This window comes from Nymphaea colorata, chromosome 12, assembly GCF_008831285.2.
Source record: "Nymphaea colorata isolate Beijing-Zhang1983 chromosome 12, ASM883128v2, whole genome shotgun sequence".
In the NCBI taxonomy this organism is placed as follows: domain Eukaryota; kingdom Viridiplantae; phylum Streptophyta; class Magnoliopsida; order Nymphaeales; family Nymphaeaceae; genus Nymphaea; species Nymphaea colorata.
In genome coordinates this window covers 16401270-16420191 of record NC_045149.1, presented here as the reverse complement: position 1 = coordinate 16420191, position 18922 = coordinate 16401270, and the positions used below count along the sequence as shown (strand labels likewise).

General features: G+C 40.6%; 3 protein-coding genes across 3 annotated transcripts; all 3 read right to left on the bottom strand.

The window, feature by feature from the left end:
- Window positions 1-2865: 2865 nt before the first annotated feature.
- On the bottom strand, window positions 2866-9480 carry LOC116265354 (uncharacterized). Its single transcript, XM_031645917.2, has 12 exons — window positions 9266-9480; window positions 8503-9090; window positions 7770-7866; window positions 7584-7670; window positions 6865-6981; window positions 5472-5831; window positions 4663-4985; window positions 4149-4248; window positions 3991-4050; window positions 3615-3701; window positions 3401-3538; window positions 2866-3312 (listed from the first exon to the last, which is right to left on the bottom strand). Exons 2-12 carry the CDS (start codon window positions 8646-8648, stop codon window positions 2992-2994), a joined length of 1836 nt encoding a protein of 611 aa, XP_031501777.1. The 5' UTR covers window positions 8649-9090; window positions 9266-9480; the 3' UTR covers window positions 2866-2991.
- A 614-nt stretch (window positions 9481-10094) lies between these two features.
- On the bottom strand, window positions 10095-11594 carry LOC116265280 (aquaporin TIP2-1-like). The gene is made up of 4 exons (XM_031645834.2): window positions 11390-11594; window positions 10955-11205; window positions 10338-10747; window positions 10095-10227 (listed from the first exon to the last, which is right to left on the bottom strand). Exons 1-4 carry the CDS (start codon window positions 11514-11516, stop codon window positions 10095-10097), a joined length of 921 nt encoding a protein of 306 aa, XP_031501694.1. The 5' UTR covers window positions 11517-11594.
- Window positions 11595-13280: 1686 nt separating this feature from the next.
- Window positions 13281-18909, bottom strand: LOC116266316 (formyltetrahydrofolate deformylase 2, mitochondrial-like). Its single transcript, XM_031647477.2, has 9 exons — window positions 18751-18909; window positions 18116-18228; window positions 17856-18006; window positions 17472-17545; window positions 17224-17383; window positions 15655-15753; window positions 15486-15572; window positions 14394-14550; window positions 13281-13709 (listed from the first exon to the last, which is right to left on the bottom strand). The coding sequence occupies exons 1-8, from the start codon at window positions 18862-18864 to the stop codon at window positions 14404-14406; spliced, it is 945 nt and encodes a 314-aa protein (XP_031503337.1). The 5' UTR covers window positions 18865-18909; the 3' UTR covers window positions 13281-13709; window positions 14394-14403.
- Window positions 18910-18922: the final 13 nt, after the last annotated feature.

Here is an 18922-nt window from a genome sequence, read left to right as displayed (position 1 = left end):
CCTTGCTGGCCCCCCCTCGTCTTGCTGTTGGGCGTGTGCGACTCTCCCTCGGGTCTGGATCTGGATGCATCCGAAAGAGCCTTGGACCCATATTTAACCCACATGCCTTACGTTACGGATCAAGGTTGTTGGGTTGGGATTAAGAATGGGTATTGGGCCGGCCCAACATCCGAACCTCGGGTCCTGGTTTGGTCTGACCATTAAAACTGGAGTCCGGGTTCAACCCAATTAAATTTAAAAATATATTTTTTTTTAATGTAAAATAATATAAATATAATTCATCCTAAAAAATATTATATTTATATATAAATATTAATAAATTAAATATTAAAACCAAATTATCGGGCCCACCTGGGCTGACCCGGCCTTCATTGGAATCAGCAAACATTTACAACTCATTGCTCCGAAAAGAGGCCTAAAGACCGCTATTCTTCCTACCTCCAATATCTTGACATCAATACAGTTCAACTTGAATATCCTACTCTATCACTTAAGAACCAAGAACATAACTAAGCATGAGAAATGAAGTCCCCTAACCTCACCAACTAAGTTAAATCAAGCTTTTAAATTCAATTCAACAAGTAGAAGTCCGTTTTCATCTTCTTTAACTGCAATTCTCTTTTTTAGGATGCTACCATTAAAATTATAATGACGAATTAACCAAGTTGTCTCTCTGCAAATTAACATAAACACAAAGTCAAATTATGCATAGGGGGCAATATATAAACAAAGTGAATTATGTGATTCCGTGTGGGCAACTGCCCACACTTAGCTTTAACACTTTTTTTCGAAAAATACAAGACACAAAGAGATTTATTCGTTGATAAAAAAAAATATGAACGGTGCTTGGATTGACGATGAAGAAAAACAAAAATTTAGTCCAGTTCTTCACCTTAACAATAGGAAAAAGGGTTCCTAATGAGTTACGAGTATAATATCAGAGGTGAAGACCTTTGTAAGTTTTGGTTGTTGGAGCTCTAGCTTTAGAATATATTTAGAACGTCTTACAATGAGTGGAGAACGTCTCATTTGGTCGACATGTTCTTGGACTTAAAATACTCGAATAAACCCAAGGGCCCATTGCTGTAAATACCAACCGTGTCATGTCGGTTTTGCTACAACAACTTCATCCAGATGAGAAAATATCGCCCACAAACAGCCAACGGATGGTCTTTGCACCTGGGAAAAGGTTGAGGTTTTCTTTATTTTTTTATGGGCAGTGAACGTTTTTCTCCAGTGGAGAAACTTTCCCATGAGAAAATTTGTTTGGAACAAAGCAAATAGGAATCCTAATAATTGTAACCTTGATCAAGATCCAAAGTCCAAAATGAAATCCAGATTTCTTCGTAAAAGGATTAAAAAAAAGGCGGTGAATGGACCGGTATGTCAAAATCCGAGCTCCAATGATCCACAATCAGGATCCGGAATGGCATCCTCGTTGATTTTCATTTGTGGGGGTATTTTTGTGCACGAAGCGGAGAAAGCGTGAGGGCGATTGCGTAATATACGGAAGTTGTAATGTCATTCACGAATCGAGCGGCAGGGCGTCGGAACGGCTGGACGGAGCACCAGTTTCTACTTCTGCTGACTCAGACAGCAATGTACGGTTGATAAGTGTCTCTCTTCCAATGGAAATAAGACACGTGTACCCATATTCGCGCCAAGAATTTGGCTTGTTTCCATGAGGCAAGGTGCGGTACGCACGCCAGCAGCGTGGCTAGGCTGCGGGCGCTTCTTGAAAACGGTTCCGGAGTAACGGATCCCTCCTGCTTTCATCTCGGACCGAATGGATCCACCAAATATCAGAACCCCGACGCTGCGCTGCTTGATTTATTTACTGGACCGCTAGATCCAGATCCGATCCAGAACGAGTGATAAAAGGCCGAGTCCTAATGCCCGGCAGTTTGTCGTCCATAAAACACAATCACATGAGAATTATCTTTTGAATAAAAAAATTCATTTAAAACAATCAATAAATTTAACATTTTTCATTTAAAAGAATTAATACTAACAATGCCGACTGATACAGGCGTCCATCGCCCCTTAGTTGGAATTTAGATGTTCATCGGGGACAAGTGGACAACCCTCATCAGAGTTCACATTAATACACATGAAAAACTTGGTCCTGTTGTGAAGGCAGAGCGTGTCCCTCTGTCAGAACGACACGAATTACATGGGTACTAGAGATATCCGCTTTTTATGCAACTGCCCACTAAAAATATCACATATAGAAAACAGCGCACATGGGTAGTAGAGTATTTCTATCACAGACAATGCAGGTTTAATGTAATATGGTCAAATATCTCAACTCCTTCGCACCAGAATATGCCCATTTGCAACATTACCTTTGTCATGAAAACGTGGGGCCGACATAGCCCTTATGGTGTTACAGTTTCTTTCTCAGGTGTGATGTGCACAGCCAATGAGTATCTTATAAAGAAGAGGTTTTCAGAGTGATTTTGTCGATTCAGAGAGCATACTGGCCTACGTGCATAAAAGTTCAATTCTGTCAAGCAGATGAATTCAGAATTTTTTATGCTCTTTTCTGTCTGTCAGTGGTTAGTAGTACATATTGACCCCACGGAAGAATGCTACAAACCAATAGAGTTTGAACTACATTCGCACTGTCAAGCATCAATCGATGTCAGTTAAGTAAGCATAGCTAGAAGCCTAGGCCGACTTCATGTAGTGATTACATGTGACAGATGAATCTCTTTAGTAGAGATCTCAAGTGTTTCACCAGCCAGATGGTTGCTAACTCCCTTCCAGTGGCCCCCCAAGAGCTCTGCCATATTCTCACACACACGCGAGAGAGAGAGAGAGAGAGAGAGAGAAGCTCGATTGAGATGCCCAGACAAAGGCAGAAAAAACTAGGAACTCAAAGCACAGGACAGTATTTAGATAAGGTTACGAAGTTACAATAATATTGTGCATTGAGCTCATGACAGATTTGCCTTCCTAGTAACCAAGAGAACGTATCTTTTGGAGACATCATGCTTTGTCTATCAAGTCCACCGAGAACATGTATCTAAACCTTGCACTATATGGTAACCATTCTATGGTTTGTGCAGTCTTTCCTCTAGACTTACTGTTCATGCATTTTGTAACAGCATCATGTAGTTTCTTGTCCACATTCTTGGACACCCAGTCGAGTATATGTTGAGAATTGAGGGATGCCTCTTTTGCATACCTTTCAAGCACCTTGGGAAGCAACACTTTCCTGGACTTGTTCACCACCACATTAGCCTGAAGAAAATCTTTCATTGCCGCCTCCAGCTCTTCATTCACATTTTTAGCAGAGTACACCCTTAACTGCACAATGCTTATGAGATGTAATTCTATGTGAAATTGGATGAATGAAGTAGAGAAGTGCAGCGACAGTTTGGATTTGAAGCATTACCATTGGGTCAGAGCAGGCACCGGTGCAAAGTGCAAAGCAAACAATTGGGTGGGCCTCTGAAACACCGAACTTTGAACGAACTACTTGTGATTCTCCTGATTTCATTCTCAGGGCGGTTGACAGGATGGGCTCAAACCACTGCCATTAATATTAACATAATTAAAAGCTAATTCATATGCTAAGGTGAGTAAATGAGCAAGGACTCGAGTCTTACACGTCCAATCCGAGGGGTTCGGAAGCACAATATGAAATGCTCAATAGAGTTGGCACTCACTATGCAACCTCCAATGTTATAAGCAGCCTGTCATAAACAAGTTACTACAATGTACTGGAGCAAAATTGGTGCCACAGAATTTGCGCATGTTGAGAAAAGGAAAGGAAGCCTCTGTTCATTATATGTAGATGGCACTAAGCGAAAATCACAAGGACTCATAGTAAACAGGCAACAAAAAATGTGCAATTTCACGGGAAACTCAATTAATTTCACACCGAGTAGTCCATGTTTCAGAATAAACATTTGCAGCACCTTGCAGCAGCCAAAGAATAGGGTCAACTAACCAAATAAATTGAACGGACAATGCAAGAGTTACCTTATGAAACAAGGCCATCCTTCTCACAGAACTGCGGGGGATCCCATATGCTAGATGTGCCTGTATAAAATACGACACTCTTTAGGAGAATCCTGAGGAAGAATCCTACACTTAACCTAATTTAAAAACACAACCTCCAGAGAAACAGAAATCATTACATGCATAACGAGAGAATTATACACGTTAATCCAGAATGCGACTTTTGCAATTCCTTCCATCTGGCTCACATCTACTCTCTCAAGTTGCTCTACCAATGACCTGGAATGTGCAGAGGCTCCCACCGCAAAATAAAACATGGGCAGATTTTCAGCATCCTAATTAAAATGCCAACATTATATGGTATGGAATAAGGTTTCACATTCAATTTTCTTCTTTTGAAAATTTATATCACAGTTAATACATTTTTAGTTGGAAAAAGGGAAAATGGACTAATAAAAAAATTTTCAAGTTCTCCATGATTTCTAATATGACCACAAAACGAGACTATTCCATCAACAAAGTCATACTCCGAAAAAATTATATTGCACACTTTTCTTCCCTTTTCCTCCTCCCATTTTTCAGGTCAGCATTACCCTTAGATTTTTCGAGGAAAAGTCCCCACCAGCATTCACAAGACAAACAATTGACTGTGTAATCAGTATATTCCAGGAGAAACAAAATTTGATTCTCTACCTGTAGCTACTAATGGCACATGATCCATGGGAAAAATGATTTCTGTCTGTAGACAGCCATGATATCTCAATCACTGGTTTACAAGACCAGTGCTGCTCTTCTTCAACCATATATTTTGGAATAATTACATCTGTGGATGACCTTGTTAGAGATGGACAACCTTTTCTTTTCGGCTTTTTAGAAGCTGAACCTTGTAGCCAGTGATATATGGAGGCCATGCACCTCACCAACTCTTCAGACAATTCACAGGGGCACCGATACAGATGATCCTTCAGTGTACGTGAACCCAGCAATGTCTTCCCAGTAAGTAGACCAGCTTGACCCTGAAAAAAGATCAATAAGTGTCATATATCATTAACATCAGTCATTTTCTAGGAAGTTTTTCTGCTGTTCATCCAATCCTTTGGGCGATTTTCTTATACTGGTAGCTTCGCTATCAGAAATAAATACATATGTTCACAAGTTTCTGAAGTAAATTGTATGGGCAGTTGTTATACCATTCATGACATATCTTCTATTTACAGCATAGTGTCATATCTGACCATAACTCAGAAAAATAAGTGATTCTATTGTCTTACTAGCGGGTAATATTTGTATTCCTGAGAAGTGCGATGACCCTAATCTGATTTGGGCAGTGTAACATGGCTAAGCTTTTGCCTAACTCCAGCTTAAATTTTCTAAATGGGGAGTTCCAATTGCAGTCTTTTATTTCACTCTTAAAAATGACTGCCCATTTTAAATATGAGATGAAAAGCAACAGTAAAAGATGCAATTTAACCATGTCAAGAAGCACCAATTTCCAGTCATACCTTACCACAATCACGAAAGTGACCCTCCTTATCAACATCCATTTTATTGCTAAAGAGTGAATTGTATCTGGTCTTGCATGTCTGCGTTGAACTCCTCTTCCCATGCTCCTTCATAGATGCCATAACTTGCAAATGTTGCAAAGGGAACTTCTTAGAAGAGCAAAATGAGCTAGAAATGATACTTGGATGCTTCCGCGCTTCATTTTTATCATGGGCAGGAGATGCTGCCCCTGAATTTCGTTCTGATGATGTCTTGCTGATGCATTGATCAAAAATACTTCTGTAGAGAGACAGTACATGCTTTTCACGGTTGGCCACCTCTTGTTCAAGTAGTTCAATCTCTGATATTAATTCTCTCGTCTAACAAATCCAGGACATTAAAATCAGAATCCTTTCCTATTAATGTTGACAAAATCAATAACATAACACCTACATGTCTGGGAAAACAATGATGCCATGTCACAACTTTCCATGAGAACATGAGCACTAGAAATTCTAGAAACCAATATCACTTCAATAGGTAGTCTAGCAGCATAATTCATTCTACAGTTTAATGTTCATATAGGTTGCATTATGCAGCATAAGAGTTTGAGGATTTGAACTAATTAATCTTATAGTCCAAACGTCATATAGGCAAAGCCACACATAGACCAGGATAGGCAGATGTGTACCCCGACCAGTAAATTTCCAATGGAGGCCATGGGTCCCTGACTCTCTCTTTGACCGAAGAGTGAGGCTTTTTCTGATCCCCTCGCGAGCCAGTTCCTTCAAGGCGATCGCATGAGCAGAAAAAGGGAAGCAGAAAAAGCCATGGTCCATCCTCTTTCCACTCTCATCACTGCCACTTAAATGATATATGTAAATATGTATCTTTGCAGTACGTGTTTATGTATGTGAACTATTCACTGCTTGAAATTGACAATCTTTATCAGTTCATGTGATGGAGGATGGATTTGGAATCCAGTAACTACTACGTAACTCTTTGTTTAATGGTGTTTAAGGAGTTGCGTGGGGAGAGGCAGGGCACTGTCGTGCTCTAACTTGGTTCAGGTTGAGCACCACCCACCACTGAGGGTGGCATTACTCACCCTGAACTCATATATCATGTTCGGATGCTTTGGGCCACGTTGGTCACATGCCCACCTTGGACCATGTGTCTCCACTGACCACAAAGCAAAGCGCTGCCCTATTCTTTTAAGGGTATGTCAAGAAACTTCTTTCTTGATCCCTAACAGAGTTAGGAGCCGAATAAATGAAAACCTTCCACGAAATCTATTATCGGTGCAGCACATAGTAGCCAAGAGGACACAGAACAATTTCAGGACTAATGTATTGAGAAGTAGGTCTTTTATTAATTAGAGGCGGCCACCCCGATGCCTCAGCTGGGGAATACCTGAGCGGTAAAATGTCTGTGCCCTGGAGACAGTGTACTTGAAGCTCGGCCCATCGCTCTCTCCAGCATATTCCGCATTGTTCTCTCATGAAGAAGTCGCATTTGTAACACTTCAATCTGTGAAGAAGTTGAAAACTTGAGATCACGCAAATGTGAAGCACGAAACTGTAGTTTATGAACCAACAGTGGACATAGACGACATTGCTAGCGACTACGTGAACTTTTGATGGGGACGGATAAGGAGCCTTTTTTTCCTTTGGCAGTGCAGAGCAGGAACATAATGCAAAACAGAAACCTCGGAGCAATGGCGAGGAAGGAAGCGGGAAAATTTTAAAAAGAAGCAAAGTTGTGCGAGTCCTTGAAATGAAACACCATTTCTTCCCCCCTTCTCCCCTCCTTAAACTTGGAACTTCCTCCTGGGAGCAGCGGTAAGTCTCCTCCCAAGAGGCAAGAAGGAATGATTCTCAAGAAAGCGGAACCCTGACTGCCTGTGACAGCCATGGTCCGCGCCTACCACTATTCCTTCCGGGTCAATCTGATCATTCTGTCAATACCAAAATCTTGCGGCACAAGCTTAGACATGTCCTCTAGCTTACAGAAGTCAAAAGATGCCGTACAAGGATCCTGGCATTTATATGCGTGCTCTGTTGAAAACTACAAGTACATTTAAATGGAAAACCAAAAGCTTCCTTACGGATATGCATGCAGCCAGAACTTACATCATTCTCCAAAGAAGCACGATGATCTGTTCCGCTTCTAACAGCAGGATCACGGGAATCTTGCGGAATGGGTTTTGCATTGTGGGGCTTAACAGATGAAGGTGAAAAGCACTCTTAGTAAGTCCAAATTGCAGAATGTAACTAGAAAAAGAGATCCTTATACAGTATCAGTTTCCACAAACATACCGCAGGATTGCCTCCTCCTTCATTCACTTGCTGCTCACTCGGATGTACAGATTGAGAAGGAGCTGCCTTTGCAGAATCCAAGTTCTTGTCAGATGCACTAGAACGACAACAAAGTTAGCAATGAGACAGAGGAGAACTGCAGCAAAAAGTATTTTCCCTCATCCTGGGAGTTTCCAAAGTCACTTAAAAATCATAATTATCCGGCCGCACTTTTCTTCTGACCCACCGTTCGGGACAAAGATAAAAACGTAAAAGCTCGTTGAAATATAGCGAAAACAAAAGGTCATCTGTTGTATAGTTTATGGACACCCAAATTAGGAAAGGAAGAAAGAAAAAAAGACCATCACTAACACCAACATAGATTGCTAGAACCACAAGCTTCCTACTCCAAAATAATCAAACAAAAGTTCTCTGGCTATCCAACGACCGAGTATGGCGAGAACGTCGCAAGTTACCAGAAAACAAAGTAGAAATCTTTAATAAAACAGCTTATTTAGAATATCTTACAAGAAAAGAATAAATAGATCGATTAAAACTAGACTACCGCCATTGTTTGTTGTGTGTCACATGAACCGTCTCAGGAACAACAGAGATCAATAGCACACCAAACTATTACTTTGATCCGAATAACACTAAAAGAAGACAACTTCAACTGTGAAGAGGAAAAGCAGAGCATCTTTCGAACACCACTAGAATGATCGAAAATGAAAAAAAAAACTTCGTTTCGTCTCACCTCTTCGAACGTCTGTGTTGTGAAACAGAATGATCAGTAACTGAATAAGAAGAGGAAGAAGAATAAGAAGCAGCAGAGGAAGATGTCTTAAGATTATCTGCGTTCTTGCTACCTGCAGATAACTTATCTGCAAAGCAAACATCCATTACCGCTACCAATAAAGAAAAAGAGGCAGTTCCTCCATTCACATTCTTTAATAACTGAATTTACGCCTCCCACGGAAACCACTTCAATTCAAGCAACCTCATTAAAAGGCTACAGGAGAAACACAGAATAGCTCAAGTTTTTTCTTCTTTTACAGAGCGGTCAGAAGAAATAAATTTCTCCACTCATTCTCCAACTTGGATCCAAGGCACTGTGTTAGTTGGAGCCATAAATGAGAGTCTTTAATGAAGCTACCAAGATGGCCTTCAAGACTCGAGAGCCTATAGAAACAGTTAGGCTCTCTAAAGCGAATTTGAAAAATTCACCAACTCTGGGCCTGGGGTGGAATTTATTAGTGGGGAATCCTTCATTTCTGCTCAGGGGGTGCAGAGGAGGGCCGCCACAGAATCGACAGGCACTGTTCAAGTAGAGACTTGGTTGAATCTGCACAGGAGAAAAGACTGCGTCAAATTGATCTGTGACATTTTCGCGCCATCTTTGAAGGCCCATAAGTTTTAACCGGATGTTTCCTGGACACTTGGTCATTTTCCCTTATAATATATATATATATAATATATATTAAATCAATGGAGTTACAGTAGGTTCTAAGATCTTATACCTTAGATTTGCAGTGGAAGATGATCAAGAAGATGCACACGGCTTGTGGAGGGGAGAGCACTGGCTCCAGTTCCACAACCCAAATGGTACAAGAACGCCCGATGCAGGTAACCCCAAAATGAATGGAATAAATTCAACATATTCATTATCTGTTTCCGTTCTCTTCCTTTCCACTTTCCCCCCTCGTCAACATCTATCTATGCTAAGTTCCATTCCCAGGGAACTCTGAATGGAAATCTCCATTCCACTGAAAGAATGCGAGTTTACCTGTTGTAACTGCACCTGCTAAGTGGATCTGGATTCTGGACCCTGCCCCATCATGGGTGGATCCAGATCTAAAAACTAAATACATACACATGTGCGTCAACTCGCCTTTACTGTCCCGCAAAGTTTAATTTGGTATAATAATAATAGTCTTTTTTCATATAAATTCTTGAGCTCTACTACTAATTAACAGCTTTTTCTTCTTGATTTTTTCTCAGCCTTTTATCGTGAAAATATTAATGACGGGGTCATGCACCAAGAGAGAGAAAAATTAGAGAGGCATTTACTTTTGTCATCTGGAATTTCCGGATGTTTGGAATGAAAAAGCAGTGTGTTCTTGAGATCATTAAATAGCTCCACTAGGAGGGTAGCATCTGGACTCAGTGATCTAATCAATTGATGAACTTCAGATCCTTCAAAAGTTAATTAACTTGGCATTTATAGATGCCCTTTCCGTGCAATTTATTATTAAGCAACAATTTGGTAGACTAGGGGGACCAGATGGGGTGTTGATAGACAGCCCCGCACATGTTTCCCAGCTCAGCTTGGTTAAAGAAAAGGCTGAATCAAATGCGGCCACAATAAAGATCCTTGGCCCAGTAGCATAACAAGCAAGGCAGGTCGTAGCTGTGAGATGAGCAGTTGCAGTTTGCCATGGCCGCCATTGGCGCCTGAGAATTGAAGTCAGGGGCATACCTTCTGAGGGATAAAGAAAAACAGTAAAAGTATTTCTTGCACAGGCAAATCAATCGCTCAGGCATTTCATCAACAGAAAAAATGATCCAATATACTGAGACAAATACTGTTACACTCCTAATGAATCACTCTGAGCATGATGGTGATTATTATTATTGACATTGTCGGTGTGACTGTTTATGGCATCACTGGCAAAAACCTTCCCCTTGACCAAGCCAGCCGCACCACCGCCGCAGATCGGACCAACCCAGTAAACCCAACCATCCTTCAGTTTCCCACTCACGACTGCTGCGCCGAAGGAACGCGCCGGGTTCATGGACCCACCGGTGAAGGGCCCGGTAGCCAGCATGTTTGCTCCGACGATGAAACCAATTGAAATTGGGCCGAGCAGGCTCGGAGAACCCGGTTTCCTGTCCACCATTGTTGCATACACTGTGTAGACCAAGGCGTACGTGGTGGCGAACTCCATTAACACTCCACCGGTAGCAGTCATCTCGTAAGTCACGGTATGGGGGACGATGGCCTGAAACAAGAACCAGAAAAGTTAGAAGAACTGTCCAGCTGACAAGCTCCAGTCCTGGATTTGATAATCTTTACCGGATATGGGGATGGGGTTAGAGAGAGAGAGATGGGGAGGCAAGATTTTTGGGACACAAGTGTTCCAATATAACAAAATGGATTTGGATAAAATCCAGATCCAGATACCATGTCACGGTATCACCAAACGTACCTGGCCGGCGGTGACCACTGAGAAGAAGAAGCATGCGACGATTGAACCCAGCAGCTGGGCTACCACGTAGAACACGCCGGTGAGAATGCTGATGTGGCGCCCTACCACCAATCCAAATGTGACCGCCGGGTTGACGTGGCCGCCGGAGCGATCGGCGGCGAGAGCCACTGCCACCGTCAATGCCAACGCGTGTGCCACGGAGATAGCCACCAGTCCGCCGGTATCCAACGTGGCATCCGATGTCAGCTTTCCTGTAAATGTTTCATAGTCCCATTTCTCACTCGAAGAAAATATAAACCGAAGACCTTGGAAAACACGGTTTCATATCACATACTGTATTTTTCAACAAACACGGAATTGGGTTTCCTAAATAACATTTGTGGTTGCCGGAAGTTGATCCTGGTACTCGTACAGGACTCAAGAAGAAAAACCCACCGACGGAAACGGAAGCGCCAACTCCGGCGAAGACGAAGAAGAATGTCGACGTGAACTCAGCGAAGTAGCAGCGCAGCGAATGGAGGCTCACTGAATCCAAAAAAGCGGTAGCAAGCTTTGACTCCATGTCTTCTCGCTCTTGTTTCCGCTGCTTCTTCTCATTCGAGAAGAACTTCCGCTTCCGTATGTCGCAACGAGATCGAGAAGTAGCCCTCCCAGCGTAAGAGGAAGAAGAAGACGAAAGCAGAAAATTAGTTCGAGGTTTTCTGTGGGGCGATTAATAAGAGCGAACCGATGCGTTCCTTGCGAGGAGTCGCGAACGTTTGCTACAAAAAATGAAGGCAGAGGCGTCCCGGAATCGGGCTCGATCTGTGTATTCAACTAAATCCACGTGGGTCTGGGACTTGGGAATCCAACCATCTAAAATGTTCCAAGGACGGTCAAGAATCTCGTTTATGAAAAATATATCGTTAGCAAAAAATTCATAAAAAAAACGGAGTTTCATTTTTTATGTTTTTCACGTTTTTTTTTTTGTTTTTCTGCTGTTGTTAAGTTACCAGATTTTTATTTTTAGATTTTTTGTATTTTATTTTTAAGATTTTGACCACCTTTCTTTTTTCACCAAATTTTCAACAATTTTTTTTTTGATAAAAAAGCAAGTCCAAAATAAATCTGACTCTCTGAGTCTCACTATATTTTCTCATATTTGTTTCCCAGAGAAGGTGGACGCTGTTAAACATGTAGGATGTGACCATGGGTTCATAATATAATATGGGCATCTTTCTACATTGGAGCTCGTAAACGGTATGCTCATAACTTTATGGTGATAATTCTTAAAAGTTCATGTTTGAAAACAAATTTGCTCTAAGAAGGGTATTTAATTATGGGGATCGACCTTTCTTTGGGACATTATTTTTGGTGGGGAACCTTTTCATGTAGGAGGAAACCATATTGGTCGTATTGAATCCACCTTTCTCACTATTTTAACAAAAAGAACAAGGGTTCTAGCCTCGCTCTCGGTTAGTTGTTGGACCCGTCGAAAGGAACTGGTTGCCCTAGTCAAGTCTGGGTCTCATGTGGCTGTCAAATAATTTATAACGCCAAATTGCAGTTTTCAAATAAAAATGCAAAAATTTGAGTGTATCATAGCTGCATGCTCAACTTTCAAAGGAATGCGTCGTCATGGATATTTTTAGCACGCAAAATTAGGAGGTTGATGAAGATTCTTAAAACTTGAACTACATTTTATTAAAAATTATGTGGCATGATATCGTGATATTTACGAGCAAAACAAGTACAATGAAAACAATGGGAAAATCTTGGCAAAAATAAATATAACGGTTTTCTTGCAATTTTTCATGATTTTTTGATGATTACTTTTTTTATTAGTTGCTCATTAATTTTATGCTTTTATAATTTTTGGGATTTTTTATTTTTTAATTTCACCAATATTTTTCTTGAGAAAAACAACTTCGCCGCCGAGAAAGAACTTTGCGTACGTGGTCATTTTCACTTTGAGCTTCCTAGTTTCTGGATGATGGATGTGTAAAGATAACAAAGGGAGTTTAAAAGAGGACGACACAATGGAGAAGGTTTGAGCACGCGGGACCATTAGCATCACGAATGCAGCGAGTTGTCATTGATATCAGTGACTGGATCTATTCAAATACGAATAACAAATATGGGTCAGTATGAGAGATAAAAGAGAGAGAGAGCGAAAGAGAGATGCAACCATTGATGAGAAATGGCTCAAGTTTGTCTAGCTCTTGCTTTATATCAATGAATTTCAATGGCGCACTTCGATGCCTGAAGTATAGAAACACTTGTATCTTTAAGCTCGGAGAAGTGATGCAGCTAGTGAGGTCACGCCTCGAGGCATGTCAATCGATGGTTGAAGTATAAAAAACGAGTCAAATGACACCATTTTATCATTTTTTTCCTAAATGAATCAATGTCTGAGAGCATAACGTCTCCTTGCAAGCTTTTGAGATATGAACTGTTTCATTGCTTGCTTAATCTAACAAATGGATTTGGTTAAGAATTTCCAGATCCAGGTACCAAGCCAAGCATCACCAAAGGTACCTGTCCAACGGTGACCATTGAGAAGCAGAAGCATACGACGACCGAACTCAGCAACAGGCACACCATGTAGAACAAGCCAGTGAGGATGCTGATGTAACGCCCCGCCATCAATCTAAATGTGACGCGGCAGCCGGAGCAATCCCCAGCAAGAGCCACTGCCACTGTCGATAACAATGAAGGTACCGAGGAGATGGCCACCCGTCCGCCAATATCCTATGTGGTATCTGATGTCAGCTTCCTGTAAAATGACACATGTCCTCATTTCTCCATAAATATACAAGATCATTGGAAAAATATTTCTCACATAAATTTTGAAGATGAAAACCGGCACAACTGTCCAAATGAGTAAGCTCAACTTGACCAATTGGAGAGGCTTTTGTCAATTAGAGCGGGAAATGTAAAACCCCCAGCTTAGGACCCCATGAGCGCGTTTGGTAAGAACAATGTCAGAAATATTTTCTAAGATATGTTTCAAAACACCATATTCTTTTCTCAAAAAAGAGGCTGTGATTAGTGATCACCTCTGGCGTTTTGATTGTCATGTCAACGAACAAAATATGGTGTTTTTGACATGAGAACTGTGCTTCCAAAGATTAAAAAAAAGGTCTCTCGTCAAACACCCTCTAAGATCTATGAATGTTTTTTAGATTACTTGGAACAGTAGAACTGTACTGTTTCTCATAGTGACAAAGGCGTGTTCGCACTGTGCCAACTTCTCGGGTCAAAGGACCATCCTAAGTTGATGAGATCTACGGCAACTGGATCGGGTATATCTAGAAGGGCAAGATGGAGAAACCAATCCTCGTAACCTGACAATAAAATTTTTAACGCACAAGTTGAAAATGAAACCACGCCTCGTTATGGAAGCGAAGCAAAGTGGGGATTGACGCTTGGTTAATAACGAACAGATACACAAAGTTACCTTGTGCTTCTCAGAAGACAACTGTCTTGCTTTGGTCATAATTTAGAACACGGAGTTCGCAGTAAGATTTAACGGCCTTCGTGAGGCACTGTTTCTCAAGGTTCTCCGATTTCAGCACAAAGCTTCGCAAGTTATCCCGATGAGAAACTCGTTCAACCTGCACCACGGGCCGCCAGGGAACATATGTTAGAGGGAGAACAAACAAAATATACATGTGCTAGCAGCTCACACATTACGTAGATGTACTAGTTGCTCCATTAGAACTGTTTCCCACTGCATAAAAAAATGGACCTCTTTCTCCCAATTCTGGACCGAAACTAAAATAAGTATCTTTAAATGGCTCTCAGGAAGCAGTTAAAAGGAACATGATTCATCAAAACAAAGACCTTAGCCGACCAATCATTCGGATGAATGTGAAGTGTGTATCGGAGTCAAAATATGACTTAGCATCTCATATTTCATTAGTAAAATAAACCACAAACTTTCAATAGATTTTTGATACAAAGGTAAGTCTAAAAGGAATTCTGTATCTCACTACATTTTCTCACATTTGTTTCTCGTGGACTTAGTCAAACCGTTATCTAATGACTCTGAACAAATTATTCTCTGTTGAAGTTGAGAAAATGTGCCCCACAACTTTCAATACAAACGCTTCATCCAACATGACTCCTTTTACCGGCAACCATCCATTCACTACATTCAGTCAATGGGAGCACAGATCTACAGTAATGGAATGACAAAGAGGAGAGAAAAATAGTTTGATGTTCTTAATTTGATAAATGATTGATAGTGACACACATAAGAGAAAATGGATCATCCAACTAATGTGGTTATCAAAATTTTCAAGAACATGGGATTCTGCTTCAATCTTGTTGACAAGCTAGACCCATCTACCATTATCTCCGCATGAGTTCAGTAAGTGGAAGACCAATTTCATGAGTCTTCTCCACTCAGGTTTTATGTAATTAAAACTTTTGGACTATCCTGCATCATGCTGGCCTAGTCGTGGCCAGGACAGGCTGCTCAGCACTTAAAGGAGTCAAATTTCTTCGTCTAATTAGATGAGATCATGAAAGATGTGAACAGCATTACCATCTGTTCGATGATGGGACCTGCATCAAGCTCTTCAGTTACAAAATGGCTCGTCGCACCAATGAGTTTTACACCAGTATCAAACGCCTGAGAACAGTTTCCTGATAAATCAAAATGCCCAATGGATGATGGAGACAACATTGAGCTCAAAAGTAAGAAAAAAACTTACTTGTTTAGAAGGATTACCACCCTTAAATGATGGTAGAAGGCCATGATGGATGTTAATTATATCCTTCCCATACCTCTCCAAGAAAGTTCCTGACAAGATCTGGAAATGGAATTCAGTCTCACTATGCAGGGTCATAGAGATAATGATTTCATGGTAAAATAAAAAATATAGGGTGAATATGTGGAGACAATCCAAATCCGATCACTAGATTGGCAGTATAAAAGAGCACTTGTTGTAACACGTCTCCTGTGGATGCTACACTTCACCGGACCATGCTTAAAACGGCACAAAATTATCAACAATGAACAAGGAGACAATGCCAAATGCATCACATATATAAGATGGAATTGACTGGTCTAAACATTGGCCTATTCTCTATCTTTTGATTTTAACACTTTTCAAGTAAATATGCATGTCCTGTGAGGGCCGTAAAAGGTAAAGATCTTCACCGATAGTCAGCCACTCCCAGCAGCCGAAAAAGTGAATTAGCAAGCATTTTGCGGTCACACTGTCAACTTTAGCCACAGTATGTCAAAGCCATTGAACTAGCAATAGAAGTTGAGTGCCGTCAGAGGTCCTAATATTATAGTTGATAAAGAGAACCATCCAAGTTATATTTCCAGGGGAAGAGTAAGTGAATGTGACATAATAAAAGTTGAGGGATATGATACTTAAGAACAATCAAATACTTATCTTTAAAATTTGACACAGTTGAAAAAGGTTAAAAAAGCAACCAGTAGAAAAAAGATTTCTCGATAAGAAAAGTTTAAGGACAAACAGGGCCCTTCTTTTTCAAGTAATTAGTGAGTCAAATAACCAAAGCTGTTAAAGAATGACATGCCTATTTACCAACTTTTTCAGCGAAGAAAAAATAAATGGGAATAGAAGAATCAAGATACCAATGTAAGGTTCATGACTTTTAGTCTCTTGTTGCATAACTTGCCTATGAAAATTCAATGATCATACAAGTTCCAAAAAAAAGACTAGCAACTCTATCCCTACTGAAGATGAAAATTTCCCTGCTCCTTGAAGAAGATATTGTCATGCATCCAAATGATCGTACCATATCATGATAGAACATGTTAAACTCAGCTCTCTAGTAGCCCTTTCAGTTCTCAAAATGCTAGGATTAGCAAGAGGCCCACCAAGCTAATGCCATAATCCCTAAAACAACATGGGTTTTTCCTTCTCCTTCTTCAAGATGATTAACGTTGCTGTACCCGAAAACATTAATGGGGTGAATTTGTCAACAAACTTGTAAAGCATAAGCTAGACTTTAGTGGTTGCTAGCAGTGGTCAGTGCTAAAATTATAGCAAAGACAAGTGCTGGGGTCAACCATTCCTCAGCTCCACCAGGAAAGGATTTTGTGACTTCATTAAACTGGACATTGGATTACAGACACACACACACACACACACACATGCACACAGGTGAATTCAAAACCGAAAAATGATGGTTATGAGGAAATAAGTTAACCAGTACATCCAACTAGTCTTTTTTGGGACCAAATATTTCACAATTAACATTTTTATGAAGAGGCTGATAACAACAATGTTCATCTTGTGTACCTGCATATATCTTGCAAGGACAAGAAAATCTGTTCCTCTGGCTAATTCCAAAATTTCTTCTTCCCTTTTATTTCCTTTTTTTGTCGGCAAAAAGTAATATGGCAGTCCATGTCTTTCAAGTAACCGCATAACATGAGTGTTTGGTGCCCTCTCATGGTTACTGTACATGGTCATAGGGAATACATTAGTTGCGTTGAGTACATAAATTAACATATATAAGCAGAATTAGTACTCATAAAGGAAGTCACCTTATGACACAAACTATATCGACTGGCAATTTGCCTTCTTGCCAACCATATAGTAAATCAATCAAACAATGGTCCTGCAAACAGAAATGTTTCGGATGTAGGTGGGTTTAGTAGTTAGACAACAAAACAAAAAGAAATGCTTCCACATAAGTCGTGGTCAAAGAAGATGAACCGTATTCAAAATATCTATGTACAGAGTAATCAGTGTATTAAAAATGCGATCAGAATTCCTGTCCAAGTCCCAAATAACCTAAGCACTAACTACAATTTTGTATTCCCCTTATACAGAGCAAAGAAGAGAGCAGTTGAAAATTCTGAAAAGTATACAGCATAACGTCACAGAGTATTGAGTAAATGGCAAGTGTGGAACCAGTGGATCTTTACCAGCTTTGAAGCAAGCACAGCAATTTTATATCTTGGATCCAAATCTGGCACACGCACGATAGATTTCTCAGCACAAAACATTTCTGATATTGTCAGGAAGTCATCATCCATTACAGCTCGTGGCCATCGTTTTGGATCAAAGGTAAATTCACTGCCAAGTGGTATCAGTGCCTATTCTCAGATAAATTACAATAAAATGAGAATTTTCAAAGAAACATAAACTACATTGAATATATAATGCCCTGGGCTGTGAAACTCACCTCCTAGAATAGAAGACCGGCTTATTTTCAGGGACAAAGACATCGACGTCATGAATGTTTCCACCCCGTGATGCAATACAGTCTGTTATTTTAGCTACAATTCCCGTCCGATCCTTTTCAAAGAAAATTTCGTCTGAGAACAAGATTCCAAAAAGAACGCCATTGATTCATAAACAAAATTCAAACAAACACCTAGTTCTATACCGCGACAATGTATGGATTAATTGAACCAAGAAACAGCTTTCGAAATTCCAAGATCAACTGATCAGCGACAAGATTCGCCGTTCTTCATTTTTGTAGAACGGACACCAGTATCTTCCATTTCCTCAAAATTGAACCTGGTTTGCGCGACTTTCTGGTAGAAATCTGACGATCACTAACTTAACCCTTTTACATCGATCGAGTAGCAACTAAACATATCGATTGTTTCCAACGCAAGAATTCAACTAAGAAAAAGAGAGCTCGATACTCCAACTAATTGGGAGATGAATCAATTGGAAGAACTCTACCTAAAACGATCCAAACAAACCACAGTTCCGGCAATCAAACAGGAAAAAATGCAGATTGATGTCGTATACGGTGCACTAAAGCAGAAATCTGGAACAGGTGAGGAAGAAGAGTGGGAAAGCGAGTACCGGGCATTGGAAGACATGCAACCCAGTCAGCTGAGAATCGCCCGCGGCCTTCGGCGACACGAAAGACCTCCAAGTACCTGATCTGCTCAAGAATTTCGACGCCTTCCGAAGCATGGTTCCCCTCTCTCTCTCTCTCTCTGCAGCTCGCTGCCAAAATCCTCAATTTAATGGC